General features: G+C 29.8%; 1 protein-coding gene across 1 annotated transcript; it reads right to left on the reverse strand.

The window, feature by feature from the left end:
- Window positions 1–7580: 7580 nt before the first annotated feature.
- Window positions 7581–10836, reverse strand: LOC101248225 (histidine-containing phosphotransfer protein 4-like). Its single transcript, XM_010326771.4, has 6 exons — window positions 10667–10836; window positions 10446–10576; window positions 10071–10139; window positions 8414–8485; window positions 8240–8312; window positions 7581–7797 (listed from the first exon to the last, which is right to left on the reverse strand). The coding sequence occupies exons 1-6, from the start codon at window positions 10709–10711 to the stop codon at window positions 7777–7779; spliced, it is 411 nt and encodes a 136-aa protein (XP_010325073.1). The 5' UTR covers window positions 10712–10836; the 3' UTR covers window positions 7581–7776.
- Between the last annotated feature and the right edge of the window lie 662 nt (window positions 10837–11498).

Consider the following 11498-nt stretch of genomic DNA (forward strand, 5'->3'; position numbering starts at 1 on the left):
GCAACACACGTAGCCGGACCAAGGTGCGGAGTGAGATTTCTAGATGCCGGACCAAGGATTTAGAAATACATAGCTTATCACTTTGCATGCAAGATACTAGGAAAGAATTGTTATAGCTAGAATTATCAAGTTATGAACCTGTGGGGAACACGTAAACCCTAGTTACTTTGATTACTTGATTAAAACTCAACATTAAAAGCTGTTAAGTGTCTCTGTCAAGTTCATTAGTTATTTCTTTTATTTTATTAGGAAGTACAAAACCCCCCTTTTATGCTTTTACTTTTTAAGGAAGTCATCAACCGAACAATAGTAATAACAAGTTGGAGTTAAGTCTAGACTATTTTCCTCGTGGGAACGATCTCAACCTCACTAGTTGGGTTATTTACTTGACGCGACCGCTTTACTTCTCATTTGAGAAGTAAGTTTGAGCGTATCACTAAGCCTCTTGTGCCATAATGTTGAAGAGTTATCGCTCTCAACTGCATTCACCATATCAACACAAGCAGAGGCCATAGTCCAGTATAGACGACGACGTTTGTTACCACGAGCCACAACCAAGGAACCCTTAATGAGCTTCCATTTTCCATCACCCTAGAAACAGTCTCATTACCCATACTCAAGGTTCCAAAATCACCAGGAGTGTAGGAAGAGAAAAAATCCTTCCTTGATGTCACATGAGATGCGTCACCAGTGTCCACAACCCAGCTTGACTCATCACAAACAATATTTATCATGTTTGCATCAAGAACGGTAACTATATCTTCGGTGGTGACGGTGGCTAGACAATTTTCATTGCCATCTTGTTTAGTTTCCTCTTTGTTATTGTTCTCCCTCTTCAACTTCCTGCAGAACTTCTTTGTGTGCCCTTTCATGCCACAATGATAGCACTCAATATCCTTAAGTCTGCCATTGGATTTTCTCCTATTTTTTTCTCTATGCTGAGAACCACGAGTTTTATTTCTCCCCCTGGGGCCAGTTATCAGGACATCCGACGAAGAGAAACCTTGAGTTTTTCTTCTCATCTCTTCGTTCAAGACACTGCTCTTGGCGGAATCCATAGAGATTACACCATCCAGAGCAGAATTTGACAATGACGTTCTAAATGTTTCCCAAGAATCTGGTAGGGAACCAAGAAGAAGCAAGCCTTGAATTTCTTCATCAAATTTAATGCCCATAGCAGATAATTGGTTCATAATCCCCTGAAAATTAGTCAGATGGTCTGTCGTCGGAGAACCATCATGATACTTCAAACTCAACATCTGCTTTATTAAGAACATTTTGTTGTTGCCAGTCTTTCGAGCATACAAACTTTCAAGATGCTCCCAAAGGGTTCGAGCATGTGTTTCTCCAGAGATATGATTCAACACATTATCGTTGACCCATTGCCTAATGAATCCACAAACCTGTCTATGCAACAAACTTCACTCTTCATCTGTCATATTATCAGGCTTTACAGTGGTAAAAACTGGTTTATAAAAATTCTTAACATAAAGCAGATCTTCCATTTTCCCCTTCCAAATGGCATAATTAACACCATTCAAAGTAACCATTCTACTTGTGTTGGCTTCCATTGTTTTCCCCAAAAAATAAAGTTATCACAAATCAAAGTAAATCTTTTCTGATGTGGAAGTTCAGATTGTGCTGCAACCACAGAGCATACTCAGATAAAACCTTGGCTCTGATACCAGTTTGTTAGGAAAACGCGGACAAGCACAAAAGTATATATGGTAAAAGTAATGGAAATAAAATGAGAAAATAACGACACCAATAATTTTACGTGGAAACCCTTTTGAATAAGGAAAAAAACCATGGGCCAAGAGGAGCAACATAGGAATTTTACACTGTGTAGTCACGAATACAACACTCAAAGTGACTACTACACACTCAAAAGGAACAACACTCTTTTGGTTTCCGTCTTACTAAAATATCGCTCACACTCTATTTTTCTTCACAGACTATTTTCTTATATAGTCTATGGAATACCTCACTTTGCTCTCAAAATGGTTTTTCTCTCTAACTTGGTGTGTTCTACAAATGAGCAAGAATGCTCTATTTATAGAAGGATAAAACCATACCTATGTCACTAATGACATATGTAAACATAGCAAAGTCAAAAATGGTTGCAAATCTTACCAATTTGCCAACTACCAAATCTTTTCTTTTCAACTCCAATTACTATTCCTTTTTAACAATTGTTTGTACCAATTGAATAGCTAAAGTTGACTAAAACAATGGGATGGATTCAACAAGAAAGAATAGGAAAAGATTGAAATAACCCTTACTAAAAATTTAACGGAACATTCCATGAGGGCAAACCACGGTTTGCGGTTTAATCTACAGCCCATAGACTCCATTCGTGGAATTCAGGTCAAAATTTGAGTCTCTGAAGTTCATTCACGAGCTCAAATTATGGCTTATGGTTTGATTAAAGACCCGTGGTTGAATCCGAGAAAAAGACAGACTAAAAATAGACTTTCTGAAGTTTATTCCACAAGTTCGATCTATAGTCCGTGGATTGATCCAAAACCAGTAGATTGGGTCTCTCGAGATCAGGCCGACACGTCTTCAATCCGAAATAAGTAGATGCAGAATCTCTTTGAAAGGTAACTTGAATTAACAGTCGGATTGTGAACAATTGTCACTCGTTAGGCCTCCCAATGTAATGGATTCGAAAGATTAGTTTCTCAAGTTTGATTTCACGAGCTCAATCTATGGTCCGTAGTTCAATCCATGACCCATAGTTTGAGTTTGTAGAAATCAGGTTTCAAATCTCTATTGGGAGTGTAGCTGGTAAAATAGTAATTACTTTTTACTCAGACTCGGGTTGATGCAATCTTGGTGGCGTTGAAAACAAGACTCATACACCTTTAATTTGGTAGGTCATGGCCACCTAACTCTTAATATGTTGAGAGATGTGATTATTTGAAGCTTAGTCTTGCACTAATTCATACGAAAACTTAGCCAGTAAAAAAGCTATGAATGCAACTTGGTGCTAGAAGTCCCTTATGATACTAAAACACATACGATACTATTCCTACACTTAGAAATAAACCTTAAAACACATGTACAAGTATGAAATCAGCCGATCCAAATTTATATGCTTGCGACGAATATTCAAATCCTTAACAGATAATTTGTGAGATGTTACAATTAGTAGTAGCAAAAGATTATTAATATGAGGGATGAATCATAAGTGAAAGATACTATTCATAAAGATTGGTATCATTATTGTACATTAGATATTTGATAAATGTTTACGTGATGTTGTTTTCTGAAGGGGACAAGTCAAAAAGATATAATATTATTGGTTCTGGGTAGACTATGTCGTATTGGCCTTGATTTTCCTTGAAGATATAATATTCTTTAACGGAAAATGAATTTTTACATCTTTGAGTAATGCTCTAAAAAGACAAGTACACGCGCATATATTTATATTGGAATAAATCGCATGTTATTGTTTGCATATGATTGGAAATTTTTGTTTGCTCTAACATGCTAACAATGAAATGATTAAAAAATTTTGAGGAGCCATATTAACATCGAAATATTTGAGTGAGATAAATTTAATTCTTGTGATACAACCAAATCAGATGAGCAAACTTCTATTTGTTGAAAATGTGAAAAACAAATTATTATTTGCTAAATCAACCATGGAGGATGAAGTAAGAAAAAGTGTTGCTAAATCAACCATGGAGGTTGAAGTAAAAACACATTTTTTTTTAGTTTTAACTAGTGAAAAGTAAGTTTATTTTCTTTTATCGAACACTTCATTTTTGAGATTTTTTTTTAATTTCGATTAATTATGATAGCATCAATATTATTGATGGAGTGCAGAATCGTTATTATGACGATAAATCTAGACTGATGAGGATAAAATACAATATTGCGAGATCATATTAATTAGTGGTATATCATTTATATTATATGTGTTAAAATTTGTAATAATCTTGCAAAAGAACTAATCAAGGTCATCATAACAAGAAAGTTTGGGACACATCTAGGGGATGAAATCGAAGCTCATAAGTTCTGATTCATATATGAGGAAACTCAACCTCTATTTTAGAGATCCTACAATTAGGTTCAATGAAAAAATAAACCATAAGACGGCATGTTGTGAAATGCATGTATTATAGATTTCTTTTATTCTCTTTAATTTTATGATGTGAGTGCTATTATCTTGTAATGATTTGTGGAGGTTGAGTTTAAGAACTCTTAATAAGAGTTTATACCTCGTACAGGTGGAGTGTCGTAATTATAGAAGCACTCTTGAGAGATTTCACTTATGTGAGTGTGGAAGTAGGTCGTTTCTTATGAGAATTGGGCTTATTCTAAAAATTACTTATGAAAATCGGGATAACACAAGACTGTAAAATACTGGCTCAAAAGACTTATGTCAACACCTTGATTATTGTGTGTAAGCAGTGATACTGTATTTCCCTTAAACACTCATAGGTCAAATTTGAGAACACTACTGACTTTAGGCTAAAGGTTACCTTTATATACTAAAAGAAGGTTCAATTCAGTACACACTTTCATTATGCATAATAGATTCCCTTCAATTAAATTGATAAACCTCTTATCTGAAATTTTTGACTAAACTAAACCATTATATAAAGCAATATATCAAAATAATACATTTTTCTAAAATTTTACAAAACTAGTATAAACGTATTTCACAGTAATGTTTTAGGGTATATTTCGTTTTTCAAAAACTAACAACGTTAGGTTAATATATGTTACTGTAAGTACGTTTTACTTCTAAAACGTTACTGTGAGTAACGCTTTAGGAGTAAAACGTTACTGTGCGTGACGTATATCAATCTAATGCCATTAGCTTTAAAAAATAAAATATACCCTAAAACGTTACTGTTAAATACGTTTATACTAGTTTTATAAAATTTTAGAAAAATATATTATTTTGGTGAATTGCTAATATAATGACTTAGTTTGATCAAAACCTTCTATATAATCTTAAAGTGCACTAGTTTAGTGGATATAAATCGATAAGAATGTAGTCAGTTATTTTTTATATAGATAACGTAACCACTAAGTCATGTTTTACCTCATTATGCCTTGTAACTCAAGTAACCTCTAGGTCATTTATTTACGAACTTTACTACCTCCAATCTTCTAATTCATTGCAAATAAGAATTCCTCGCATATAAATCGTGATCACCTTCCATTGCACTGTCACTATGTACAAGAATATATATATATATATACTAAAATGTAATATTTCTCATCCACTTCTCATCATATATATGTGAAATAGAGAGTTGAGACAGAGAAATTATTCAAACTTTTGGACACAAAAGATAGTAATATTATATTGAAGGAAGGTGTTCTGATGCTAGAGTTTTGAAACCTTCAATTAATTCGGAGTTATTTGAGTTATACAACATTATTGCATTGTTATATCTTAGAGGGGACAAGTCAAAATATATATTATTGAATCGATGTAGATTATATCACAATGAACTTATCTCTTTAAATAGAGAGATATATGTACCTCAACTTACATACTTTTTATTCATTTTTCGTCATTTTATTTTTCAAGTTTTATTTATGGCATATAACACCAACAATTTTAACTAGAGCTCAATTTTTATAACAATTTGTAGATACCACGATGGGAAGAACTCAACACTATTCCCCTTCAATATCTCGAGATCTCTTCAAGAGATGGAGTAGAAGATATGGACATGTATAGTATTTTTCTTCTTGCTCAGTTTAAGTGAGGAAAAGATTAATTAAAAATTATATAATATTCTTCATAAATAAAGTGATGCTACTTTATGAAAAAATATGATATTAAATTCTAGAGATGGTGAAAGTTCATGAATGAAGACAAAAATATTATTGAAAATAAATTTTTACATTTTTCAGTAATACTAAAAAAGAGAAGTGCAACTGGATATATTTATTAGGAAAAAAATCACCTGTTATTATTTGCATATGATTTGATATGTTTTTGGCTCTAACATGCTATCAAAGAAATGATAGAATAAAGAAAATTGAATACCAATAATGACATGAAATATTTGGGTGAGACAAATCTCATTAATGAAATGAAAAATAATATGTGATTTTTTTTACAAGTCACCTTATCTCAAACAATAAAATTGTGAAATACAACTTTGTTATTGTATGAGTCTTGCAAATTTTTTAAATTCAATTGTGTAAAATTTGTGTGACAAATAAAGAAGTTCAATTTTTTAGTCTAATCGAGTTTTTTTTGTAACTGACAATTTGACTTGATATTGTGTTTATAGTAAAAGTACTTAGTAGATACAAACAAATGAGATGAGAAAATTGATGTTATTTGTTGAAATTTAAATTATTATTTGCTAAATCAATCCGGACGTTGAAGTAAAATAACTTTTTTAGTTTCAACCGGTGAAAAGTGAACTGATTTATTATATTAAATACTTATTTTGAGAAATTTATTTTTTAAATTTGATTAGTTGTGATAATCTTGCAGATGAACTAATCAAGTTGTTGGCTAAAAAAATAACTTTGAAGCACATCAATGAAATTGATGCTCATAAATTTTGAGTCATATATTAGGAAACTCAACCTTTGAACTAGAAATCTTATAACTAGGTTTAATGAAAAAATGAATCATATGATGACTTGTTGTGAGATGCATGCACTATAGTTAATTATTTTATCTCTCTTTATAATGTTAGTGTGTTTATCTTGTAATGATTTGTGGAAGTTGATCAGTTTAAGAACTCCTAATGAAAGTTTGTACCTTGTATGGAGCGGGTGTCATAATTATTGGAATAATCTTTACAAATTTCGTCTATGTGAGTGTGAAAGTAGACCACTTTTTATGAGAATTGAGTTTATTCTCAAAAATATATATGAAAATCGAAATAACACAAGACTGTAATGTGCTAGCTAAATAAGATTTATGTCTAACACCTTAATTGTTGTATGTAATTAAGGAGTAATACTTTATTTCTTTTATACAGTCATAGTTTAAATCTAAAACCACTACTGCTTATGGAGTAAAGGTGACTAATTTAGTAAATGAAGGCTTAATGCAGAGCACACCTTCATTATGCATAATAATCTCTTTTTAATTAAAATGGTGAAACTCTCATTTTTACTATTAAAATGAGTGGGAGAATGTTGGAGAATAATATTTAAATATTAAATTTGAATATTAAAATGTATTTTTTTTAGTGGATATAAACTGACAAAAATGTGGGCAATCATTTTTTATATAACCTATAATTTTATTAACCCATAATTTTTCTATTCATTACAAGTAAAAATTCATCATATATAAATAGTGATATTGTCTGTCATCATTGCTTTGTGTCTATAAATATATACAGAAAAAAGATGACAAATGGATTAGACATATTTTATTATTAGTATAATGAAAGAGAGAACGGAGATAAAATATTTTTTATGAATATTAATTCATATTTCTTCCATCTAAAATATTACTCATCAATTCATTAAAATATGAACTCGTTAGATAGATTATTGAAATGTAGAGTTATTTTACATTTGAGGGTTTGCTGTTTAGAAATTGAGGTTACAACTATTTACTTTGATATAGGATCTTGAAGAGATAAACAAAAGATTTTTTATTAATAAACAGCACCAGCAAGTAAATATTTATAATCACACAATGCCCTAACATTTTTTTACAATATCCTGCATAATTTTATTTGATTATAACATGTATATAATTTACTCTTTTATAGATACTTGATGCAAGACATGGAACTTATTTTGTAAACCCTGACCAGGATTCATTCAAGAGGCTTCTCTTGCTGCCTACAATTAAAATTTTTAAAAATTTAGCGGCAATAAATATATATACATATATTAGGGAAAATGCACAAGTATCCCTTTAACCTATGTCCGAAATCTCAGAGACACATTTATACTATACTAAGGTCCTATAACCCTTGAACTTATTTTATAAGTAATTTTCTATCCTTTTTCGACCCACGTGGCACTAACTTCAAAAAAAATCAAACAACTTTGGGCCCACAAGATAGTGCAACGTAGGTCGAAAATGGGTAGAAAATTATTAATAAATTAGTTTAGGAGGGTAATAGGATCTTAGTATAGTATAAGTTTGTCTTTGAGATTTTAGGCATAGGTTGAGAGAGTACTTATGCATTATCCATATATATTAAGAAATAGTGTTAAAATCTTTATCGGTATTAATTAATATGCATTGCATTCACGAGAAATATATGAAGGGTGAAACCTGAAAATAAGCATCAAGTTTAGTTTTAAGAGTAGCATATTCTTGTTTCACCCCTTGGAATGCCCTCTTGCACCTGAAATATGTTATATATGTGTGTAAAAAAATCGATTTTAGATTTTGAATTTGTCTGTGCACATGATCAATCGCTAATGTGAATATCGAAAAAATATTTACCCATCGATATTTCTCTCATTGCAATACTCCTGGAATTGAGAGCACTCTCTTTTCACTCTTTTGGCACCAATGCTGCAGCAAAATTTGTACCATTAGATAATTGTGCTTTCACTTGGTAAAATTAATTTAAGTTAAATACACGATTAGAGTAATTTAACTTGTATTAAGACGTTATTTACATTATTTTCTTCACCACATTATATTTTCTAATACAATTTTAAGTAATTTAACATGCATTAGTAAATCATTTACCTTTTTGAACAATAAGCCGTGATTAACAGTATTTGCAAAAGCACTCCTTCCATTCTAAATTAGTTGATATATATACTTTGTTATTTCAGAATCGATCGATATAAATTTTGATAAATATTTTTTAAATAATTTTTCATTACCTTAATATAAAGTTACACCTTGTAATAGGGTCTAGAGCGTACGCAACTTAATCCTATTTTTGCCGGGTGTATAAAAAAGTAAAACGTGACAGTTATTCGCGTATTAACGTTTATTTGTGCACTATATTAAATGCATATTTTTTCTTTTAGTTGTTCACTATAAAAATATTATTTTTTGTTTGACCCTTGACATTAATTATTTATTGTATAAATCTTTTGTCAAGTCCACTAAAACTATAATGAATTTGGGTATTATGATAAATACATACTTTATTTATTATTTGTTAGGAGGTTATTTTAATTGAAAATAAGGAATAATAATTTTAAAATAATATATAAATTATTTTGTCTCAATTTAATTACTAATTTAAAAATAATTTTTTTATTAGCATAATATGATAACTATTTCAAAAGAAAAAAGCTAATCTCAAAAAACATATTAATTACCAAATATTCTAATTTATCATACCACATGACAAAAACACCATATAAGATGTGCAAAAAAAGTTAAAAGTGAAGGGGTAAAGCAGGAATGGAGGGAATGCATGAAATGGCTTTAGAATATACGTCAATAATAAACAAAAACAAAGAAGAAAAAAAGGAATTTTGGAATATATATGAAATTAAAAAAAAAAAAAGATTGAGAGGGAAATATTCATATTCATGATCAAATGATTTTCCACCACAAAAAATATGTCTCTTAAACTAGGAAAATGTTTTTCTTTTTTAGGGTAACAAAACAAACCCAACTTTATTTTCCTTAAAATTATCCCAAATTGACATTCTTTAACGTGCACGTGTTCCTTCTTTAATTTAAATACGCAAGAAATCAAAATATATAATATTTTTTTCGTATAGTTTTTAAATATTTAAATTTTTTTTGTTTAAAATATCGAATTAATGAAATCAAATTTAATTTTAAAAATTAATTTTCGAAAAACGTAACATAAAAAAAATAAACTAAGATCGTACTAGACATAGGATCCCGTGTATAGCACACGCCCAAAAATATTTATCTTAATTTATTTGATAAAGATAAAATTTAAAGAGTCAATTAATATTTTAATATTTTAAATTATTATTAGCGTCATTTATCATATATTTTCTTTTACTTTATTTTCAAATACTATATCCATGTCGTCCCAAATTTCGAAAGTTAAACTAAAATTGTTAAATATATTAAATTGATAATTATGAGACAGACTGACGAAACTAGCCTTCTTATATAAGAGAAAATAATATTAAAATAATTAGTTTGATTATACCTTGAGCTGCTACCCTTGAATTGGTGCATCAAATCATCCAGTCTTCCAAAATCGTAAGGTTCATTTGCCCTAAAAACATACAAAATTCATAATTATTTCCATCAAATAGTAATATTATAATACTTTTTCTATTTCAATTTATGTTATATTTTTCGAATTTCGAAATTTAAACAAGATTATATTTAACAGTAAATTTTTTATGTATATGTTAAATATTTTGAATTGTCAATTATTGTGTACTTTTTACGTAGTCTACAAATATATAAATTTTAATTTTAAAAAATTTAAATTTTTCGTGAGCAACTTTTTAATCAAACATAAATTGTATGACTCTCAAAAAGTGAAATATGTTACATAAATTAGAATATAACTTACAGAGCAATATCAACACTACCAATCAACCTAATTGAATCCGTGAAAAATAGGTTAACAACTTCCTCCACGAAGTTAGGGTTATCATCATCTTGTAGTTCTTCGAGCTCATTAAATTGTTCATCTAGATAGTCCTATACACAAATATATATATAGAGAGTTTCAATGTACAAAATAAAATAAAATTTCCCAAATATATGTTATAATATGAAAGAAAATAAGACCTGGTTGAAGAGGTTTCTCTTCATAGATGCAGCTTGATGTTGCATATTAATTAATTTCAATACACAAATAGAAGTTTTCCTTCCAAAAAATGGGGTATATATGTATATACTATGCTCATGCAAAAGCTATATATATATGCATAAAGAGAGATGAAGGGATTGGAAAAAGTCACCAAGGACAATAGGAGATATTCAAGTTATAAGAGGTGGTCCATCAAAAGGGTATGATTCCAATTATAGCATAATCGTATAGTTCTTCTTTTTTTTTTTTTATAAAAAAATGCAATGAATGATCTCATCACAAATATGTGTTGGACCACCCCAACTTTTTGTGAACTATAAGTTGTGCTACCTTTTTTTTTAAACTACGAAATGTTGTTGGGTTTAAGCAAGAGGTAAATGAGAAATAAAAATGAATGAGAGATTGAAAAATGAAAAGTGATCTCTCTCATATTAGCAGAAGAAAGAAAAATACTTATCTTATATTAGGATATACTGGTTTTATCTCTTAAAGGATTAAGTAGAAGGACACGCTCGCGATGCCGTCGTCTTCGTCGCTCGGCTTCGATATCTAATTGATTGATAATTTTTTTAGGCAAAATTTATTTAATCAATCTCATTAAATTAATTTCTTTTTTCTTAAAATTGATTCAAAATATTAATTGATTAATTATATATCATAATTAATGTCGCATAACAAACTTATCTGAAAATTTGTGTAACGGTAAAGCCGCTCAAAAGGGAGATGTTCCTTCCGAACTACATTTCTTTTGCCAAAAGACATAAACATCCTAAACAAATATATCTTGTTTGAACAGGTGCGTTCACACAT

The sequence above is a fragment of the Solanum lycopersicum genome, chromosome 8 (assembly GCF_036512215.1).
Source record: "Solanum lycopersicum chromosome 8, SLM_r2.1".
Classification (NCBI taxonomy): Eukaryota; Viridiplantae; Streptophyta; class Magnoliopsida; order Solanales; family Solanaceae; genus Solanum; species Solanum lycopersicum.